The following is a 23,445-nucleotide window of genomic DNA, read 5'->3' on the forward strand; positions in this document are numbered from 1 at the left end:
GTAGCTTTTTCCTACATGTATTAGAGCTTGCCACCTTTACTCCTCCAGGTCCTACCCACAGATCCCACCAAGTTTTACTGTGCTGTACTTATCTGTTAGTCAATTAAAGTTATCTCGCTAACTACAGTATGCCAGTTGACACTCACAGTATTTTCCATCGAGTGTGTTGTACAGTATTGAGAACTTGAGTAGAATATTCTTAAATATCTTTTTAAAATGAAGGTTAATGAGAAAATGTCAGTGTAAGTCTGTAAAGTTCTGCTGTGGAAGTCTTTGTTTGTGTGATTTTTTGACTCCATGAGCTTGTTTTTAAAGACTAGGCTCACTCTTTAAACTGTTTGTTGCTAATACCTTTCAAGTGCTACCATGCTGAATTTTGTTTTGACTGATATGCATGGACATTCACTTCCTGCAGTTTACTAGTGTAAAAAAAGTATTTTGCATGCAGCAGTAAAGTATAACTCCAGTTTATAGAAACTTTCATTCTTTCCTTTTGTCCTTTCCCTGGTAATTTTATTTTATTGTTTGTTTTTGGGGCTGTCATATTTTCAGGGTGGCATTGACCTGCGGGCGTTCAAGTGTCTCTCCTGGCTGTGCGGCCCACGCAAGATGCCCAAAGCACGCTACATGCATTTGGCCCAGGAGCTAAGTGTGGATCCCGACTGGCCTCCAAAGCCAACCACTACCACTGAAGCCAAGCCCCACCCTGAAAAAGGCTCCACCTATCAAATCATGATTTCCTAGCACCCCCTACACTTTGGCACCTCGAAGTATCTAGTAATTTCATACAGGAGACATGCATACAGTATAACTCGTGTTTTGTGCACTTATATAAAATTGTCAGGATAATTGCTTCTCGTCACTGTTCTGAAATTTGCAACTAATACTGTAGTTCAAGACACATTTCAGCAAAAACATAAGATTACACATAAGTATCAAATACAGTTAGAATCAGTTCTATCAGTGCTCTTGCGCGTTCTCAGGTCTCTCATTGTTCGTAACAGTTTTTCTTTTTTTTTTTTTTTTTCAATTTAATTCCCACCTCCTAATGGTAATGTCTACTATCCAAAGCCGAGCAGCATTCAACCAAGTTGGGTGTGTTAATAAACCAGATCTCTTCAGATGAAATGCAAAGCCTGGTTTAGTATTCCCTCACTTTCAGTCTGAAAAAGCACTGAGACAAAGTCCTACTCTGATTCAGAGAGAACATGCTGTTAGATGAAGAAATGCTAAAGATGAACTAATTCTGTATTTATTGTTTATTATTTTATTATTAATTTATTATAATATAATAATGGCAGCCAATTTACATTACAAGAAAAAAGAATAAACTTGGAAATTAATTACTAAAGGCTAGTTTATCTTAAATATTATATATATATATTACTGTGATCTACAAAAGAGTCATAATTTCACATTTCTGGCACATACATGTTTGTAAAATCAACAGATTTTAATTGTTGATAAAACTTCTTCTAACTCCAAAGTCCTATACATTTTAGGAGGCGTGGCTTCCCCAAACCAACATGACCGTGGCATTGCTGCAATAACCTGTATAGCGTTCACCTGTATATATCTATATATACAGTATAGAGTGTAATTTTAGGAAACTAGTATAATGATTTGGCAAATACTCATTAGAGAACATAAAGTGATAACCAAAAATATTTACAAATATGTCATGGACCCTCTGTGATGAATGAAATTTCTCTTTTGAGCTCAGTATTTAAGCAAACTGTGAATGTTTGAGCCATGCAAAGGTTAAGTGTCCCTGAGCAATATAAATTCAATATAAATTCATGAAAAAGTACAAGATTTATTTTAACTGCTTGTTGTTGTAAATAGGCTAAATAGTTTTGGGGAATGTGAACGTTTAAAATGACAAGCCTGCATTAGATTCAGATTCAGATGTTACATTGTGGTTATACGGTATATACATTCAATCCAAGATGTTATGGTTTGTAAAAAATGTAAGACATAAAGAGAACAGTGGCGAAGAGTGATACACAAACAGATGTGCTCGTTTAGTTTCAATCACAGGCTGGGATCTGTGGCAGACGCTTCTGTGCTTGTCAGCGTTTAAACATAAGGTTTTTAACAGAGTGGCAAGAAAAAGTATGTAAACCTCTTGGAATTTCATGTTTTTCTGCATTAATTTTTAATATAATTTAAACTTATGTTGATTTAAGTCAACAGTATTAACAAATATAATGTGCCTAACATAATAGCACAAAAAGAATTCTGATCTTTTTTTGTCTTTATTGAGAACAACCATAAAAAACTCATAGTGCTAGTGCACTTTGTAATTCTAATGTCTGACTCTAATTAGCTTTTTAGAGGCCCTTATTCAAATGTTCCAAATACTTTTTTCCACTGGCACTATGAGGTTTTTTTTTTTTATGTTATTATTTTAGGCACATTATATTTGTTAATACTCTTGACTTAGATGAAGACCACATCACATTCTATGACAAATGAATGCAGAAAACCATGAAACTCCAAAAGGTCATGCCACTGTACATTATATATTCAAAAAGATTGATGACAGATCTCATTGAGCCTTTTAGCCATGATAGTATAGTGGGTCCATTGGTTCTCACAGTTATTGTATACAGTGTCATATTTGGCACAGATATTTTTTTGTAGCTCCTGGTCATTCATCACATCACCAACCGGTCATTATTGTTATTTCATAACAGGATACCTCTAAATCTAATGACTAGAGAATTTTCATCAGCCTCAATTACATTTATCATATTAACATAGCATGTTGACATAGCATGAAAAGATACTAAATATTTTTATGCTTTAAAACATGTTGTTTTCTAGCCTAATGAGCTTTATGCCCTGGTGGGCCGCTAGCGTGGCTACAAACCTTTAAACTTGTGTTTTTTATATTTAAAAGCCATGTCCTCTCAGATAGGAGACTGAAAGCTTACCACGATTTGCATGAAACCAGTGCCCTGTCACCTGATGACTTGATTGTTTCAATACTAGAAAGATTAACAAATATACAACATTAATGTAGAATTAAGAAGCATTTACATTGAGTTTTCAGTATTTGAATCCACACTGAAACAGCGTGAATCTTGCTGATTATTGCGGACAGTGATATTCATGCATGAGACTGACATGAGGCTGTATGGATCAAACCATCCTACATACATGAACTCATGTCTGATTGGCTACTGAAAACCAGTACTACTACAATTTATTTTGTTTTTTTTTGTTTTTTTCTTTTTTTTACAAAATTTCTTCCTATGGAAGATTAAAGGTTAAACACATTACAGTCAGTTATGGTAAGAAATTGTACATCCCAGCCACTTGCTGCTCTTGGCATATGTAAAACACTCATGTAACGGCACACCCTGCATAGGATGGATGCTGATCACCACAAACAGCTGTATTTGTGTATCACACCTACTGTAGGCTTTCTGCATAGACGGTTAAGGGCTATATTTTGTGTTTACTTCTCTTTCTTTCACATTTAAAGAGATACTCCCCCAAAATCGTCTAACTAGATCAAACTATGCTTTGCACACTCACCTTCTTTAGGTGAAGTGAACATTCAGTCTGTTGACACTGATTTAAAGACATACTGACAAAACAGATGAATGGAAACTAATCTTTGTTAGAAGGGGATTGAGGAGGAGTGTTTAGCATTTTTGTACAATTTTTTTCAGCCATGAAAGTTGGTTCCATTGTAAATCGTTTTAAATGACTGAATTTAAGATAATCACAGCCACTAGAGGAGAAAACTATAAACTTGTCTAAGGCACCAGAAAATAACATTTGATCGTCAAAATGCAGACTTTGGGTAGAGTATCACTTTAAACCAAAACCACTCAGACCAGTGCAGCTGGTTTTCAATGTCAGTATAACTGTAGTCTCTGCAAAGCAGCCTGCCTTTCATGAACTGTGTTTTTATATTAGTGACTTCAAATAATTTGTCCCAAAGTATTTTCAGAGTGCAAACGGTGTCAGACAAACTGTAATGTTTTGCCTTTTTCCATGACAAGATTACAATTATTTCTCAACAATTTGGTAACAGCGCTGTATTATCTGTCACTATATCATGTACACATGGCATCATATTTTTCCACTTTTTTCTGCTCATTTTTCATGTTTTTATTTATATAAAAACAAAATCAGTAGATTTCTTATCAGTAATAGAGAGAGTCAGATGATGCTCAGTTTCTAAAAGCCATTGTCTATTGAGATACTGAATATAGCATGAAAGTTGTGATCCATAGTTTTTCTCTTACAAGCTCAAACTCTCCATAGTTTTAATTTCAGCATCTTATGAGTAGATTGTTTATGTGAGAAGGATTTGTTATAGACATAATCTGGTAAATAAATGCATAAAATGGCTCAAATGTAAATTTTTGGGCCAGTTTACAAGATCATTATGATATTTTGTCAAAAGAATGTCTGCTTTTGTTAGTTTTTTTTTCTGTTCAGCGGTGTTGCTAATGCCTCTGAATATGCAGTGGTATTTTTTATCTTTGTTATTTCTAGATACCTACTGAGGCTAAAATTGAATGTTATGTAAAGAACAAAATTAAATGCAATGCAATACTATGATTATTGATTCTATTTCCAAAGATTTTTCATTACATTTGTATTGGTTCTTTTAAAAAAAAAAAGTTTATTTTTGCTTGAGTTTTGTTCTGTCAAATGGGGTTTGATTCAGCAGAAGTGGTGATAATAATATTAAAGATTGGAATCTATCTGTATATACGAGGTGTACATTTCTAGTGTGTGCATAAAAAGTCAGACGATTTAGTTATAAAGTGTATGGTTTTTGGATTACTAAAGGGCTGGTGTGTCTTTTTTTGTACTATTTTGGTACTGTGTTATGATCAGTTGTCTATCAGCTTTTGATTTGTACTGTCTATTGTATTTGTGTGTACTTTCACTTTTGTTATGGAATTGTATTAGCTTGGTTCTTCCGTATCTGGGCATGAATCTTGGGCATTTTTTTTTTTTTAGTTCGTTTTTCTCAGCTTGAATCTGTTATAGTGACATACAATTAGGGCACCTGGTTCAGTATTTATTCTATCTTGAGTAAACATAATGAAGTTGAACTTTAACCATTATGAATGGAAAGATTCTTCTCTGCAGGCTCCTAGAGTAGATCTGCTTCTCAGCTTTTCCCTTTTTTTTTTTTCTTCCTCTACTTTGTATAAGTGAATGGATCGGACACAAGAAGGGAACTAAAGCATATTCAGAATTTGAGAAACACTTGACAATCTTGTTACTGTTCTCTCTGATCATGTTCATGTACATAGTTTTACAGATTGGGGTGTAAAAATATTTTGCATTCATATAATATTAAAATGCAATTGGCAAAAAATAATGTGCATTGCTGCCTGATGTCAACAATCAGTTGTAGAAGTAATTGTATTGTTGCCAGAGGCAAAATGATTCAGTCTCCGCTGTTTCAAAACGGCACCCTGATGCAGAAAAATCATCAATATAATGACGTGCTAAGTGTAAATACTATTGCATTTCTCCTACGCTACAGTTTTGCATTTTATTCTGACACAGCAATGGATTTTATGTTTAAACCTCTATGCTCATATGCAGGTACATGATATATCCACGTTTTGACAGTTAGCATTGGCTTCTTATCCAAATCATGTATTTTAAACAAACCATTGAATGGTGATCAACTCAGCCACTGAGTGTATAAGACTCACATGGATGTTGTTTCCTCAGGGAAATGTCTATTTATAAAGAATAGAGAAAATAATAAAAGTTCATGGCCAAACTGATTTTAATTAAAATATACTGCTGGTTAAACATTTTATTAAAGCCCATCTGTTTTTCAGTTCTTTCAGTACAATTTTTAGTTTTCTTTACAGATCCCACACCTCAGTAAGATGCTCAGCTGAGGTCTAGTTTTGTTTTTTGTTTTTTGTTTTGGCTGAGATGCACACTTGTATTGTACTTTCTAATTTATTTTTTATTTATTTTTTCATATCTTTTCCCTCGAGGACTTGTACTTCAGATTTATCTTGATTTGTTTCTTTTCAATAAATGCTCTTAAAACAGTCCATGGCAAGCCTGTGTGTTTGTATTCTAATTGTGAATGGGATCCTACTGTATATCCTTGCAAAGCTTTCAAAGGGCAGAAGTCAAAATGAAGAAGACATTCAGAAGAAATTGTTTATACTTTCCTTCAAAGACATACTGAGGTTGACTCTTCTGTGATCACTAATACTGTAGATAACTGAGTATGTAATAGATTGGATATGGAGAGTTGCAAAGGTTACTGAGGTGGTGTCCTCAAAATTCAGTAAAATGTGGTGTTGACACACTACACAAATGTTGACATATAGTCGTTGTTACAGTTACACAACTACCATTTCTGGGCACTGGTCTGCTGTGAGCCATCTCTACTGCTGTTTAACCTTAAGTCATTTAATTAAATTCTATTTTTACCACTTCTTTGTTTTGCAATGTTGAACAGTATTGAAACTTTGTATAATACTTTTAATATCCCCTACTACATTAATTTGACTGTTTTAGTAAGTAGTTAATAACATTCAAGATTCTTAATAAAATAATTTATTTACATGGCAAATTTAGCATCATCTTTATCAGCTGTTGTTGTTCTAGACCAAATCCCTACAGTAACAGAGATCTTTGGCTTTTATTTTGTACCTTTTTATTACAATTTAGCAGATTTCTATCTTTTTTGCCATTGACTCGCACATTGATTTTTATCAACAACATTGATTGAAATTTAAAAGTAATTAAAATACATAATTTGAGGAGGGAGTGCAGACAGTGTAGTACTGCATAGGAACGAAAGCACTGGTGCGTTTCTGTCAGAGCTGATTCGGAAGTAGTACCGTCCACAGGAAGTGGACTGTCATTCTGGCTGTGTCCTTGTTGGCTAACGAGCGAGTTAGCTGCCATACTAGGCAAGCAAATGTGTATCATTGGGAAAGATGAATTAAACTGTGTCTGAAACGGGAATTTGGAAGAGATTTGGATTTTGCTGCTGTTCATAACAGCATCATGTTGCGTGTCGGGAGCAAAGCCGCCTGGTAAGTTTCCATTTATTAAAGGAAACGGTTAGAGGAGCTAGTAAGGTTAGCTGTAGTGTCTGGAAAGAACATATGGAGCTGGTTCTTTTGACAGCTGAGGACAGTCGAGCTAACTATCTGCTTCGTATGACTAGCGTTCATCCTGTTGAATAATGTCCATAATTCAGAACATATTAAAAATATTCATGCGCTTTGCTCACACGCTGTTATTGATTTAGAATTAGCAAAGCCGCCAATGCTACTGTCGGATATTGACGTTACTTAGCTAGCTAGCTAGCTAGCTAACTGACTAGCTAGCTAAACCCGGTGGTTGGTGAATGTAGTTTGTTTTTTCAGGTCTGGCACGGCACAGTTGTCAGGTGTTATTTGAAAACAACTCGTCTGGACAGGGTGTGGTGGTCTGAGTTGGCGTGCTTAGCTATGTATTTGTTGGTAATAAATGAGGAAACTAAAGATAATTTACAGAATGAGTATGTGATATGTCTATTATTGACAGGTAACGATTTCTCTTTGCCTTCAAGTTGTATCTTCTTGTGGGACTACTGTGTACCAACAGTTCTACTTATAAAACTGGTAACATGTCAAAGTATACCACACTTATGCGTGAGCTACAGTGACTTAGTTATATACTCAAGTACCACTTATCAGTTGCTACTTACCCTGTATCTTGTCAGAGTCTTGTTCAGATCAGCAATACATGATTAAAATAACATTTTATAATACTTTTTGATCATTACCTACATCATTAGAGATCGAGCTTATGGGATGACTACAAGCTTTTACTGAAATTATATTATTCAGAGTGAAATCAGCTTGTGTTTTTTCTGTCTTTTCAGCATGGCCTGCAGAAACCTGGTCTCCACAAACATGGGGCTGAGATTCCGGATACCTCTGCAGAAGTTGCACCCTCTGTCCCGTGCCATTCACCACCGCTACTCTGGAAACACCAACCCCCAGCGACCTCCTCATCGCACAGCTGCCCGTTATTTTACCTCCATGTCACGCTTGCCCATGCGGCCGCCAAAGCCTTCCCCAGGCTCAGGGGGCCGCAACTACCAACAGCAGCGTAACTTCTGGGTGGCCCGCCTTGCTGCTAGGCTGCTAAAGCTCCGATACATTCTGCTGGGAACAGCAGTGGGAGGAGGGTACACAGCTAAAAAGGTCAGTATTGAACCTCACAATGTGTCAACAATTTTCTAACCTATGAATTTGTTCTCAATTATCACATGATCCAGGGTTTTTTAGACTTATTGTATCACATATAATTGTATAGTTGTAATGCATTGATTGATATTTCCAGTTGTTGTGGGGCATATCCATATGTTCGGTGGATCAGCTAGTGTATATGTGAAAGTAAAGGTTTGTCATTTTAATTTCAGACATATGAGGAATGGAAAGACATGTTGCCCGACTTTAGTGAATATAACTGGGTTATTCCTGATTTTGTCTGGGAACTGAGTGAACACATTGATCTTGGTAAGTGCCTTTGTTTGAGCTGATTTATAAAATGAAAGAAATAAACCTTCATATTCAGGGTTAATCTTATTCTTATGCTAACAACTTGCCAAAACATCATTATACATGAACACCGGTTTTTTAGTAGTCAACTAAAGACAGCGATTCTTACGTTATACTTGAAATATAGCTGAGTTATGCGTCCTAAGATAAGACTCCAGGCTTTTCTGTTTTCTCCACTTGACCATTTATACAGTGGAAAATAGTAATGCCCCTGTTTTTAGTTTCTTTGTTTTCTGCATAAATTGGTCATGGAATGGGATCTGATCTTCATATGTTTTGTTTCCACAGATAAACTGGCCAAAGCGCTACCAGAGATGGAGGAAATAGCCAAACTACTACCTGACTTTGATAAGATAGGAGAGAACTTCACATTCCTCAAAAGCCTCTTATCATCTGGTGAGTGAACACAACCTCAGCTATGTCTTTATGAAAGCATTGCATCATAATAAAAAGTGTGTCTAGTCCAGTTTCCAGGTTTCAAATAGATGGCAGTAATTGTACACTGGCAAACCTCTCTTCCCTATTTCCACTGATCTCTGCTTATATATACAGTATATAAAACAGTTCATTTGGGTTCTCTGTGATAAGCCTACATTTGTAATATTTGTGGTTTCCGCTATTTCAAAGTGATCTTAAAAGAATGAGACAGATAGTCTGAGAGTAGCCTGCTTCTTGTTATAAATTGCTCCTTTTTCCGGATTTTACAAAGAGCTCTCGTTACACCAAATGGCTTATAACTGTTTGGTTAAAGGTTTTGTAGCAATGGTATAATTCAAGCATTATACAAATATGTTTCTATATTGATTTCAAATGTTAACTAACAACACACCAAAACTGATTGAAGGCTTTGCCAAGTCATTTTGCCAGTGCATGTCTGTCTCCTTATAAGATGAATGCTCTCATTACGTAAAACTTCACATAAAGTTGGAGCTGATCTTTAAAAAACACTGTGTTACTTTAAACAATTTTTCATTAATTGGCTATTTCACTCAAAGCTCTAGCACAACAGTGGCTTTACACACCAATTAGCTGTGTCCCTGCTTTGACCAACTTCCCTTTGCTGCTGTCTTTTATGATTTTTATCTTGTATTGTTCTTCCTTTCTCCTCCCCCCCTCCCTCCTGTCCTCCTCCACGTTCTTCACAGGTGTGAGTTTGGGTAGTGAAGTCAAAGGAGCTTCTGGTCTGCATCTTTTGTTAGGTGTGTAAACCCTGCACTCAGTAGTGCTGCCCACTCCCTGTCTTTCCTTTCCGCTGCTGTTTAACCATCATCTTTCCCACATTGGTGTGGGATCGTAATGAGTTTCTGCTGGCACTCCTGAGGAGTGCCCGCCAAGGTTTGGCTCTAAAGACAGGACTACCGCATTGGCTTCCAGGTTGCAGAAAACCACTGCTGCTACAAATGACAGCAGAACTTCCTGCTAATGCTGTTTTTTTTTTATTTAGTGAATTGTCACACCAGTCACTAGGATGATGGAAGTTCTCTGATTCAGGGTATCAAGAGGTGTCTGCTTACTCATGCATACATCCAATTTTATCCTGACTGACATTTGTTGAATCAGCAAAAGACTAAGACATTGATTCTTTTCCCTAGTCTTGGGGTAAAATGGGACAATAACCTGCTATGATTTTTAGTTTTTTCTTGCTAGTCTGAGAATCTGAAAAAAGCAGATCCTCTTTGTTCGCCTTTTAATTTATCCTTCTCTTCTGTTTTGTCTTTAACCTGACTGTCCTTGGCTGTAGCTGGTCCCACTTGTATGGTATTTGCCTCCTTTGACTTCCACCCTCTCTCTCCCCTGGCCTGTATGGGCTGCTTTGAGAATTACTCTTGCACTATTAATCTTTGGGGAAATCTCTTTCTGGCTTTAGTTACTGACCCCAGATGCTTGGAAAATATACACAACATACAAATTACAAATCATTCATGTAAGCTGGACATGCCTAACATATGCAGTTATAATGGGTTAAACGTGTTTAAGTCATGTACACATGTGTACGTGAAGACCTAATCCAAATTAATTTTTATTTTAGACGTACCAGACTTGAGCACACCTCAGCTGTGAGTCAGAAAAATGGCAAATGAATATCCCTGACTTCATCTCTGCACTCCTGACCTTTTGGATTTATACCTTTTTTATGTGCTAATTTTTGACATGTTCTCAGGAAAGCTACATAGTACAATGTGTAACAGTTTGTACTAATAAAAAAGTAATATTACTTTAAAAATAGTGTCAATTTTCACTCAAGCTTTTGTTTTACTTTTACTTTACCAGCACTAGGAGCAGGCACAGGTGACAAGAAAACAGCTAATAGATGCCTAGTGTGCCAGCTGATTGCTCAGATACCGATGTCACAGGTCTACACAATGTGACATTTAATACAAAAACACATTGCTTGGCAAAAACAGCATTTTAATATCATTAATGTTCTGTACATTTACTGCCCAAACCAGAACAATAGCATGTAAAAAGAAATAGGTTTAATAGATTTTTTTCAGAATTTCCATGTGTACCATATATGTAAATAGAAAAACATATATTTAGTTTTGTAAAGGTATTTGAAGAACTCCTGAAACACATCACATTTTTGCTCTCACATTTTGAATTTAATTACTTACAATCAAAATAATCCCATAATCATAAGACTAGACTGCTTTTTCTACTGTACATCATCATTTGAGAATTATGGAAAATTATATAAAAGTGCAGTATTTTCCAAACATCTTAAATTAACACACTGCTATTTATTTTTCTAATCATAGACATGTTTTAAGTGATGGCTGTCATCTGTTTTTTGCAGTATTGTCTACTTAAGCTTGTTTGTTATTCAGCGCTCAACAGTCTGTGATGCATTTTTATTACTAATCTTATTTTGTGTTATGTCTCCTTTGGTAGAAACCTCAGGCAGTCCTCCATTGAAAGCCACAGATTCTTCTGCTGCAGCCACACAAGATGACAAGCAGTACAAAAAGGCAAGTTTATAAAACCTGCTAACACTCTCCTCTTCAGTGTAGCTTGGTCTCACTCTGCTTCTTCTCCAACTTAAATGCATTTCACTTTAGTGATAAAACCCTGACCCAAAAATTACTACGAGGAAGGTAGGAGCTTTTTGTCCACAAAGTGTACAACCTGTGTGCATAACTAATCATAAACACATTATATATAAATTGCAGGACAGTTGCAAGATAGTTGGTGTCAAATTGACAGTTACAATAAAAATTAATTTGCAGCATTCTGTATACAATAACATACTGTAGAAACACAGCTCATTTTATTCAGCCTCATATGTATGTACAAACATAGAAAACAATATAATCTGGGGAAGATTTCCCACAGAGAAACTACCAGAGCAGCTTTTATTAAGAAAAATGTGTGGCCTTGTAGCAATGTTATGGTAATAGAATGTCTGATTATAGTGCCTTTCAAGATGTTAGTTGTCAACACTAGTGGACAAACTAATTGCAATTACTTCAGAGAAGCTTATTCTGATATGTGGCATTACCTAAACATTTCTAAGGTTTTAAAATGAACACAGGGCTTCTTGGATAGCACTCATTCTGATAATCAAACTTCCCTTTACTCCTTGTCATCCATCGACTGTTGTTTTCTCGGTCTCGTTGATGGCGACCTTTTCCTCTTCTACAATATATCATTCAAAATGTTTCATGTGCTTATTTAATTTCTTGTTGGATTTTGTTTATTATCCTTTTCTACAAAGTGAGTATGTTTCATATCCCATAATATGTGTATGTTGTTTCTAGTTTTTGTGTTTTTTTTAACTATACAGAGGTTTGAAAACAAGTCTACATGAGGGAATTATGATTTTTTTTATTTGAGGGCATCTGCATAATAGATGATAGCTTTCATTCTTTTTGACATCTTCATTAAACAAAGAAGCAAACATTAGCACTGACAGTTATGTCATGTTGGGGACCCCTAACTCAAAGCAAAATTCCCCTGCTCTATAGTATGTTTTGTGCTGCATCACAGATTGAGCAATATACTAGTGCTTGCTTTGCTTATTTAATCATCAGCATCATCAGGCTGATAATGCTCACAACTGCCTAACATTATCTCCCTGTACATTACAACTTTGACATATGAACTTTACTTTATTCTATACGTTTATACTGCTAATTAGAAAAATCTGTTTCAGTGTATGTGGTCACTGTTGTTGCCACTTGCTGAGAGGTGCTGGTTGTGGTATTAGTCACCTTTTCTGCCTTCAGTCTGGCAAAGTTTGGCATCTCCCTTTTGTGGGTGAGAAAGGCTGACTTTGTTGGGTTGCACTGATAATTGTGGCAAGATTACCAAAGCCTAAGACCTGGTTAGACTTGACCCTTGACTAATTGTGATTCTCCAGCCTGAATAGCACCAATGCCAGGACCGTAGACACTGTTGTAGCCCTGTATTTAAATGCAGCCTTTTCCTGTATGGATGATCAGCCCAGAAGCTGGTTGTTGTATGTTTTGCTGCTCCTACCTCTCTCTCACTATGACGTACCCCACCAGGGTCTACTTGGCGAACTCATACTTATTCAGCAGCAGATCCAGCGGCACGAGGAGGAGGTCCGGCGTGCTGCTGCAGCCAATAGCGCGCGTCCCCCACCGCCAGGTCCTGCTCCCAACCCCCCTCAACAGAAACCCAAGGTGAAGGTCCCACGCCACTTAGGCAGCTCCCAAAAGATCAGCCCTACAGAGTAGGAATGGAATATATATTATATTTACTGGCAGCCAATACTGGTGTTGCTTTGCTTGTTGAGTGCTTTAAGTGTGTTGCACCTCCGATCACACCCAGCATCACTCATTGGGGACTGTTGGGTGTGGTCAGAAGTGTGCTCTCTAGCACCCAGTGATGTCACAGTGTACTCATGTACCTTGTAGTACACTTCATTATCACTGCAGCAAGGTGAGAAGTTAAACCAATGGAGGTCAGTAAAGACAAGAGTTTCAATTAGGGTACAGTTGTCATCTAATTTAATTTCAAGATTTAATTAGTGAGTAGAGTTATATAGACACTCTGTATCACTTTCTTTTTTATAGATCTACAGTCAAGCCCGAAATTATTCATACCCCTGGTAAATTCTGACTTTAAGTTACTTTAATTCAAGTTTTTTTTTTTTTTACCGGAAATGACACAGGCTTCTCCCAAAAGATAATGAGACGATGTACAAGAGGCATCATTGTGGAAAAAATTACTACTTGTGTTTTATTTACATTTGAACAAAAAGTGGCATGTCCAAAATTATTCATACCCTTTGCAAACTGTCACAGTTTATGGGAAAATCCATAGTCCACCAAAGTTTTATACCATTTCAAATAGTCCAAGTTGTTGTAAAGCATCCTAATGACCCTGATTCATTGGGAACAGTTTTAATCAACTCAACAGAAGAAAAACAGAAGGTTTCCGCTGTTAGCTTGTGGACAGTCATGGCTAAAACAAAGGAGCCCACTGAGGACCTGCGGCTGCACATTGTGGCTGCTCACAAGTCAGGAAAGGGCTATAAGACCATATCTAAATGTTTTGAAGTTTCAGTGGCTACAGTGCGAAGTATTATTAAAAAATATGAGACGTTCCGCACTATGAAAAATCTCAGACGACGTGGTCGGAAGCCAAAAGTGACACCTGTGTTGGCCAGGAGGATAGTGAGAGAGGTAAAAAAGAATCAAAGGACCACCACCAAGGCCATCCTGATGAATCTGGGCTCTGCTGGTGGCAACATCTCAAGGCAGACAATCCAACGAACATTGCACACCGCTGGGTCCCACGGACGCAGACCAAGGAGGACACCACTTCTCCAGATAAGGCACACAAAAGCCTGCTTGACCTTTGCAAGTGCTCATCTGGACAAAGAAGAGGACTTCTGGTCTTCTGTTTTATGATCAGATGAAAGAAGCCTTCAACCCTAAGAACACCATTCCCACTGTCAAACATGGTGGTGGGAACCTAATGTTTTGGGGGTGTTTTTCAGCCGGTGGACCAGGGAACCCAAGCACAGTAAACGGCACTATGAAAAAGGAGCAATACATCAAAATTCTCAACAACAACATTATCAAGCAGTCTGCAGAGAAACTTGGCCTTGGGCACAAGTGGACATTACAGCATGACAACACCCCAAAACGCACATTAAAAGTGGTGAAGAAATGGACAAAAACATTTTGCAGTGGCCCAGCCAGAGTCCTGACTTAAATCCAATTGAGAATCTGTTGGGGGAGCTAAAGATCAGGGTAATGGCAAGGAGACCCGCCAACCTGTAAGGGTTGGAGCTCATCGCTAAAATAATACCAGTGGAGACCTGCAAAAAGCTGGTCAGCAATTATAGGAAGCGTTTGATTGCTGTAATAGCCAATAAATACTTTTCTGTTGATTACTGAGAAGGGTATGAATAATTTTGAACATGCCATTTTTTGTTCAAATGTAAATAAAAGATGAGTAATATTTTTTTCCAAAATGATGCCTCTTGTATATCATCTTAGTATCTTTTGGAAGACGCCTGTGTCATTGCAGGTCAAACAAAACTTGCAGGTTGAATAAAAGTAACTTTAATTCAGAATTTGCCAGGGATATGAATAATTTCGTGCCTGACTGTAAATGTTGTTGGCTATGCTTTCTGTTGCTCCCTTAAATATGGGGAATGAAGGACACAACAACATGAACAACGACAAAATAATATGCACAGTAATACAGTCCAATGTTGTGGCCATGCAATAAATAATTTCTGTTAAAAGTCAGTATTTTTGTGTAGCAGAAACACAAAATTATTCTCTTTAAGTATTTATTGCATTGCTCCATTACATTGGATTGCATTACATTTTACTGATGTTTGTGTCTACTCTACTTGAAGCAAGAGCAGCATGTGTTAGGGGTGCGCACATACTTTTTTAAATAAATTTTAAAATATCAGTAGTGCAAACAAATCAGCTTGTCCTTTAGTCTGTCCCATACAATACCCAGCAGTAGCCTCCATGTATTAACCCATGGTCTGTCAGGCTGTGCTAAGATTTGCTTTGGGCTGCGAATAAGGCATGCATGGACCAGGATGGCCTGGTGTCAGAAGTGACATTTTAGCCTTTGCCTCACTCTCAAACACATGCATAATCATCTTCAGCACTCTAATGTACAGAAGCATTGCATGGAGTGAAGTGGCAACCCGTTGTTACTGACTGCATGGTCTGAGCAGCATTTTTTAATATTACCTTTAATAGACAAGCTGTCAACATTGAGGTTGAGTCTTAAAGCTCAGAAACGTGTTTGTGATGCCTAAATAATTCTCTTAACTATGGGAATTTAAAATATTTTAATACACTGTTTCTATCGGTCATAGAATGTGTTGCAGGTGTACTGCACACTTCTTGTACCGTCTGTGTGGTGTAGAAGTGAAGAAACATTCTTTGGTTAAGTAGTTTGGCATGTCTGTTTGTGTTTTTAATTTCCTTTCCTCTGCTGCCAATCCCATTATTTCATGGTTGCTGTGTCTTCTTCTTTCTGTCCTGACTCTATTCCCGACAAACACGTTGCACAAAATACATAATCAAATGAGATTTCCTCAATTATAAATCAAGCTGTAATGACTTAATAACTTAATAATTTTGCTGTTAAATTCAATAGTACTTTTCAGAGCTCTTCTTGTGACTTGTCTGTCTGAAAACTGATTTTGTTTTGACCATTTTCTCTTTTTGCATTAACTTGACTTAACTCTGGTTCTCTCTGTAAAACAGTGCTTGTAGTGAACGTTGGTGGCGCTGGTGGGATTTCATGCTTGTGAAGCTGTAAAGTGAGAGTCATGGGATGCCGTTATTTGTAAAACAGAAAGGAAGCATTAACATAGTTGTTGTTTTCTATTTTTCTACTTCAATATGTAGTCATCAGACAAAGAGAAGGTAGACCAGCTTCAAGAGGAACTACTCCGTACACAGGTACAGTAGTTGTTGTGTTGTTGCTCTCAGACAGAAAGAAGGGCAACCACAACCAGAAAAGATCCACACCAACACAAATACAGAATAGCATCAATACACAGAACTCAGTATATATAAGTGTGGTCGATGCTGATTGTTGATCATATTCTACTGTTCATCCCATAGCTTAAATATCAGCGCATGCTGGAGAGACTGGAGAAGGAGAATAAAGAGTTGAGAAAAGTGGTGCTGCAAAAAGATGATAAAGGGATTCATCAAAGGAAAGTGAAGGTGGGTTGTATCACACAGATAAACATTTGATGCTGATCTGGGTACTAGTTTAATTATTTCCCTTTACTTGTTGTTAAGCTTTGAAAGTTAATGTAAATATGCAAACTATTAATGTTAATGTTCATTTTTGTTTCTCTTCATGTAGAAATCCCTTATTGACATGTATTCTGAAGTGCTCGATATCTTGTCCGATTATGATGCTAACTACAACACCCAGGACCACCTACCCAGGGTAAGTGGCATGTGAATTTATTTCCTTTTTCACTGTAAGGGGTTTTCTTTTTAAGGTTTGTATTAGTTCTGTTACTTATTAGAAATGCTCTCACTTGCTTAGGATTTGTTTATGATGTACAGAAATGTAGCTGTCATTTGTAATTTATTTTTAATTCCTTGATTAAAATGTTAAATTTTTGTAAGTAAAACTCTGATCATTGATCTTCCTCTCTCCATTTATTTTTTCCCTTCTTCTATCCTCTTTTAATCTGTTTATGTACTATGTCCATGTCCTCACCCTCGTTCTCCTCTTGTATTTCAGGTTGTTGTGGTTGGGGATCAGAGTGCGGGGAAGACTAGTGTTTTGGAGATGATAGCCCAGGCCAGGATCTTTCCTCGGGGCTCAGGAGAGATGATGACACGCTCTCCTGTCAAGGTGTGTTGACTCAGACACGTTTATGTTTGTGTAATTATCTTCTTTATGCTGCTTTTTAATACCAGTGACTTCCATGTTGTTAAGCCATAATCAGAATTACACTGACCGTCTTAACAATCCTCATCTTCTTTGTTCAGGTTACACTAAGTGAAGGCCCCCATCATGTGGCCATCTTCAAGGATAGTGGCCGAGAGTTTGACCTTACCAAGGAGGAGGATGTAAGTATTCACCTAATATAAACTTTAGCACCTAGTTATTTACCTGTTTACACTTTAATACCTTGCCTCTCTTCCACTGTCCTGCAGCTGGCTGCTCTGAGGCATGAGATTGAGTTGAGGATGAGGAAGAGCGTAAAAGAGGGACAGACAGTCAGCTCTGAGGTTGGGCAGAATACTTTTATTCAGATTGCTGACAAACCAGCTACTTATTTATTGAATTCAACGTTTAATAGAAGAACTCTTTGTGTTGTTTCATATCAGACAATATCGTTGAGTGTCAAAGGCCCTGGCATCCAGAGGATGGTACTTGTTGACTTACCTGGTGTCATCAGTGTGAGTATGCATTTTTAAATTTGTAAGGTTGGCAGGATTTACAAATGTCTTCGAAAATATTTTGAGAATTGAAGTCATACTTTTTGAATAGAGGAATTCAAATCCAGCTATTACAGTTTTTTTTTTCTTCTTTCTTTCTCAGACTGTGACTACAGGAATGGCAACAGATACCAAGGAGACCATCTTCAGCATCAGCAAGGCCTACATGCAGAATCCCAATGCAATTATCCTTTGTATTCAGGGTGAGCCATGAGCAAACTGTTCCTAATTACAATAAACGTACACAGGTGCATCTAATATAATCAAAATATCGTGAAAAGGACTATTTTATAATTTACTTGGTACACAATATTTCTGCTATACTTTTTTTTTATCTTAAAATTAAATATTGTAATGTTTTGAGATACAAGCTTTGTGATCATCTTGAGCTGTAACCTGTTATCATTGAACTTTAAACGAATAAAGGCTTATAATATTTTACTTTATGTGTAATTAACATTATGAATCTACAAAGAAAAATCACTTTTTTAATAAATTATAATTATTTTTTAGATGCATCTGTATAAAGGGATCAGATGTCAGTAGTGTCAGTTGGTTAGTAGGTGGCTGACTGTCAAAGGACCACTCTCTGCACTTTGCCCTGTTGCTGTGATCTTGAGCAAAACACCAAATTCCAGTATCTTGTCACTTTTAGGCTCTTTAATATATGTTTTTTTATTTTCAATACACCCTTATTTCTTATGACCTTTCTTCTGTGTGTTCAGATGGCAGTGTGGATGCAGAGCGGAGCATTGTAACTGACTTGGTTAGCCAGATGGACCCCCAAGGGAGGAGAACCATCTTTGTCTTGACCAAGGTGGATTTAGCTGAGAAGAACCTGACCAGCCCAAGCAGAGTAAGATGGGCTTATTACTTGATCAACTACTGAATGTACAGTGCCAATAAAGCAAAAATCATATAATGCTCATTATTTCTTGACAAATACTGGTCTTTGATGAATGAAACCAAGTATCTGTCTAAATGATTAATTATTGATTATCATGATTACCAGCTCAACTAAAAGCAAAACAGCTTTATTTGAAGATGTCTTCAAAACAGTGCAGGAAGAACTGACCCAAGTCTATGAGGCAACAATATGCAGCTGCTCCACAAGAGGGAGCAGTGAGGCAATGTTTAGGAAGTTTGTAATATCGGGCAGAGGAGACTGAGAATTTAAATTCTTTCTTTAACATCTTCTTTCAGATCCAACAAATAGTGGAAGGGAGGCTGTTTCCCATGAAAGCCCTGGGCTACTTTGCTGTGGTGACGGGAAAAGGTGACTACCACAGAGAAATTATTTCACATTATTTAATGAGGATTTACAGATCATGACCACGTCCGGATTCTTTCTTGGAAGTCCTTTGTGGTTATTCCAAAATAATGTGTGCAAGCATGCTTTTGTACCTAAATTTATGTCCTAAAACCTGAATAATTTAGAACTCATAAATAGATGTTATGTTTCACAGTATACAAGACAAATTGGACATTGTTATTATTCTGTATGAAATTCAACATAACTTGAATTGTGCCACCTTGTTCTGCTGCACTTTGTAGGAAGCAGTGGTGAAAGCATAGACTCCATTAAAGAGTACGAGGAAGACTTCTTCCAGAACTCTAGATTACTCAGGCAAGTTACACTTGATACACCACAATTAAATGTTAAATTGTATTAATTTCAAGTTGACAATTAATGTATGTATTCAACTAGGGATGGCATGTTGAAGGCCCATCAGGTGACCACAAAGAACCTGAGTCTGGCTGTTTCTGACTGCTTCTGGAAGATGGTTCGAGAGTCTGTTGAGCAGCAGGCTGATGTCTTCAAAGGTAGGACTGGACTTCCTTGTTAGTAGATTTTTTTTATACCTAGTATAGTTTCTTCTCTAATGTCGCCTGGCGCTTGCTCAAGTGGGATTATCGGGTTTGTCAGTATACAGTGATATTTTTTGTAAGGTCTTACACTGTAAAGTGGCTTAAGACAACTTTTGTTGTGATTTGGTACTATATCAATAAAACTGAAATTGAAATAGTATCAGGTCTGTTTGTTAGTGGACATTGCAGGATTTTATAATTCATGAGATGAAACTGCACAGGGAACAGGTGCTACTGCTTTTTCCCGACTTTTCCGCCAGTGTTAGTCTTACTCAAACTACCCTGCCACACTTTTCCACTCCCCCAAGTCTCGCCTTCCAACTACAATTAGTCTAGACAATCACAAGCCCATTGCTAACAGCACAGGTGATTTATGGCTATGAGACTGCAGTTCCCATTGGCCCATTGTGTGTTGTTATTGATCCATAGCCCATCAAATCACACATAGCTGGCCTCCATCCTCCATGCTTGGCGCCGCAGTGGCCCCACAAACCAGCAATTAGCCTAATCTCCACTGTGGATAGGGAGCTATAGAAAGGGAGAGCGGGTTTGCTGTGTCTATGTATGTGTTTGTTTCTCTCTCACCATCTGTCCCTATGTGCATATGAAAGTAGTAAAACATTTGATAAAGAGTATGTGATTGGCCCCATATCTTCTCCTCTTAAAGGACCAGTTAAAAAAGGAAGTGTTCACTTTTATTTTTAATAAATGACTGACACCATTAGCAATCTTAAAGCAGCCTTTTTATCACGCCAGGTTAAAACAAAGCTGACTCTTTGCCTGTATGGTCATTGTCTGTTAAGACTTAGTGCTCGATAGGACATAACATCAATGGTGATAAAATTATGCAGGAGATAAATTTCATCATCATGATGGTGAACACTCTGAAAAATCAAACCTGTGTAATCAGATATTCTTTCTATTTAATTATAATGTCACTTATCTGAAAATTACACATTTATGTTGATAACATTTGCTCAAACAAGTATTCATTATCACTCTTCCTTCTCACCCCAGCATCCCGTTTCAACCTGGAGACAGAATGGAAGAACAACTACCCTCGCTTGAGAGAGCTGGACAGGGTAAGAAACAAAGACGGCACTTAAATGATCATGTTACACAAATAGTATGAAAAAAAAATCCTTTTTTTTATTTTATATTGTAGTTGTTGTGTTAAAACACTATATTGCGACACTTAAGCCTGTCCTAAATTGCATTTATAGAAAAAAAAAAACAAAGAATGCATGCCAATATAAAAGACAGTATGTAGATTATAGTACAACATGAAAGCCCTCCAAAACACAATATTATTAAAATGTGCCTTATTTTTTATTTTTACAGAATGAACTGTTTGAAAAAGCCAAAAATGAAATATTGGATGAAGTCATTAGTTTGAGTCAAGTGACCCCACAGCACTGGTGAGTTAATGATGAGCTACAGCTTATTCATCAAAAATGCTCTAAACAGTGTGATTTGTTTTTGTACTCTCTGATCTCTGAGCTCTGACCATGTATATACAGCTGCTTCAGCTCAATCAGAAAAAGCTGTTTTAAAACAAACTGCAAGTTTTTCTGTGAATGCATTTAACTGCACCTGAATGTGTAGTTATACCTCACTCCAAATAAACCTTACTAAATGATATGTACAGTATGCATGGTGTTGTGGTTGTCCCAAGTGTGCAAGCCATCAGTTCCCCTAGATCAATACTCTGATGAATGACCCATGGATGGGAACAGGGTGGCCCTGTTAGCCAGCCAGCGGCTAGCCAGCACTATAGGAAATAGCATTTATTGACAGTGAGGAGTGTTAGGCCGAACAAAAGGGGAGCTTAATGAAATATGAGTGTGTGTTTATGATAAATGAGAGAGGCACAACACTGCTCTGGTCTCAAGAGGACTCAGGGAGGTTTTGTTACATTGTCATGCTGCCATGGAGAGATAGAGTTGGGAGGCTGTTAGCTGCTAACAGTGTCATGGTGGAGCTGCATTGAAATATACATTCAAGGACAATTGCACTGACTACAAAAGTGAAAGCAGCTTCGCCAACAATAATCCTTTTCACTGAATTTTTTCCTGCCCCACTGGGTCTCTCAACAGAACTGAGCTGGACACCTAAAACAGGCTTTGTTCACAACACTCTTGCTTGTTAGATCCATCTTGCATCCATATCGAAAAATGATATCCCACACCTAAAAAAGATGTTAACACGTTAAGGTAGCACATTCAGCTTATTAGAACACAGAACAAATATCACAACAAGCACCACTAGAGAGAGTAGCTAATCATGAGTTTCTCTTTGGAAACTAGCATGCATTATCTTTTTGCCCCTGCAGGGAGGCCATCCTGCAGAAGAAGCTCTGGGAACGTGTTTCCACTCATGTGATTGAAAACATTTACCTGCCTGCCGCCCAAACAATGGACTCGGGTACCTTTAACACAACTGTAGACATCAAGCTCAAGCAGTGGACCGACAAGCAGCTTCCACACAAGGCACTGGAGGTAAAGCAGACTTTATGTTCTCATAACTCTCGTCATACTAAAAAAAGGAGGTTAAATATTTTTAAAAGTAAAACCTTAAATTAGTTTTAGATGGTTCTGTGCATGGGTATACATTATGGTATTGCCATAACTGACTTATCACTTAATTTGGTATTAAATGTTTTTAGTGCCAATATTTTGTTCAGCTTCTGTCCCACAGCCTATAGAAACTACAAGAAATATTCCTCTAGGTAATGACCCTATGGTTATATGATTCTTGTCTTTCACATATATGCTTTGCTCCCCATCAGGTTGCCTGGGAGACACTGCAGGAGGAGTTTGCCCGCTTCATGGCTGAATACAAAGGCAAAGACCAGGACGATATTTTTGACAAGCTCAAGGAGGCTGTGAAGGACGAGAGCATCAAGAGGCACAAGTGGAATGAGAGGGCCATGGACAGCCTGGTAAACACACAGTATATTCACATCAAGTGCAAGAATACAGAAGGCACAAGTTGATTTAGTTTGTCCCTTCCTAAAGGCGATTTAATCATCACGTGCCATGAGTTCTAAAGAAACTGGTCTTGTTGACATTGGTGTAAAGTCCCCTCATGAATGTTATGAATAGCTGTTACCTTGCAGATTTAATAATAATGTGATTTTTTTTTTTTTTTTTGTCTCTGTGTTTGTCAGAGGGTTATCCAGCATAATGCCCTAGAAGACCGTTCCATCACAGACAAGCCCCAGTGGGATGCTGCAATCCAGTTCATGGAAGAAACTCTGCAGACACGTCTTAAAGACAGTACGTAAGCCATAATGGCCTCATACAACCAGTGCTTCACTCCTCGTCTGATACTTTAGCTGCCAAATGTCTCATAGTAGGTAGTAGATAAGATTTACGTTAAACATTAACGTCTTTAAACATTAACGTGCTTAAAGATCAGAGCCAAACATATCCAGCATGGATTAATACGATATTATGTCTGCCACATTAGGTAGAGTTGGTCAGAAGTGATCATTCTTCTGTGTTATCTTGTCTAGTATGTTCTATAGCTACAGTACACTTCCACTATGAGAGGTTCTGTTTTGCTAGCACCACAGA

General features: G+C 37.4%; 2 protein-coding genes across 5 annotated transcripts in view; both read left to right on the top strand.

Annotated features, from left to right (window-relative positions):
* The window catches only part of atp13a3 (ATPase 13A3), a 36,846-nt gene extending 30,797 nt beyond the window's left edge, over positions 1-6,049 (top strand). The window contains exon 34 of the mRNA XM_026345217.1: positions 553-6,049. Coding sequence (XP_026201002.1) covers positions 553-744 — 192 coding nt within the window. The 3' untranslated portion in view covers positions 745-6,049. The remainder of the gene's footprint in view (positions 1-552) is intronic.
* An 817-nt stretch (positions 6,050-6,866) lies between these two features.
* The window catches only part of opa1 (OPA1 mitochondrial dynamin like GTPase), a 32,499-nt gene continuing 15,920 nt past the window's right edge, over positions 6,867-23,445 (top strand). The window contains exons 1-24 of one of the 4 annotated variants that reach the window (XM_026345121.1): positions 6,867-7,058; positions 7,895-8,219; positions 8,438-8,534; positions 8,865-8,972; positions 9,722-9,775; positions 11,469-11,545; positions 13,085-13,222; positions 16,436-16,489; positions 16,655-16,759; positions 16,905-16,991; positions 17,295-17,408; positions 17,546-17,626; positions 17,714-17,788; positions 17,888-17,959; positions 18,102-18,201; positions 18,724-18,854; positions 19,202-19,274; positions 19,553-19,625; positions 19,707-19,822; positions 20,885-20,949; positions 21,209-21,285; positions 22,200-22,365; positions 22,656-22,808; positions 23,037-23,145. In XM_026345121.1, the coding sequence (XP_026200906.1) occupies positions 7,030-7,058; positions 7,895-8,219; positions 8,438-8,534; positions 8,865-8,972; positions 9,722-9,775; positions 11,469-11,545; positions 13,085-13,222; positions 16,436-16,489; positions 16,655-16,759; positions 16,905-16,991; positions 17,295-17,408; positions 17,546-17,626; positions 17,714-17,788; positions 17,888-17,959; positions 18,102-18,201; positions 18,724-18,854; positions 19,202-19,274; positions 19,553-19,625; positions 19,707-19,822; positions 20,885-20,949; positions 21,209-21,285; positions 22,200-22,365; positions 22,656-22,808; positions 23,037-23,145 (2,479 nt within the window). In that variant the 5' untranslated portion in view covers positions 6,867-7,029. The remainder of the gene's footprint in view (positions 7,059-7,894; positions 8,220-8,437; positions 8,535-8,864; positions 8,973-9,721; positions 9,776-11,468; positions 11,546-13,084; positions 13,223-16,435; positions 16,490-16,654; positions 16,760-16,904; positions 16,992-17,294; positions 17,409-17,545; positions 17,627-17,713; positions 17,789-17,887; positions 17,960-18,101; positions 18,202-18,723; positions 18,855-19,201; positions 19,275-19,552; positions 19,626-19,706; positions 19,823-20,884; positions 20,950-21,208; positions 21,286-22,199; positions 22,366-22,655; positions 22,809-23,036; positions 23,146-23,445) is intronic. The other 3 variants (XM_026345123.1, XM_026345122.1, XM_026345124.1) reach the window with 3 other exon arrangements.

Source organism: Anabas testudineus, chromosome 4 (genome assembly GCF_900324465.2).
Source record: "Anabas testudineus chromosome 4, fAnaTes1.2, whole genome shotgun sequence".
Lineage (NCBI taxonomy): Eukaryota > Metazoa > Chordata > Actinopteri > Anabantiformes > Anabantidae > Anabas > Anabas testudineus.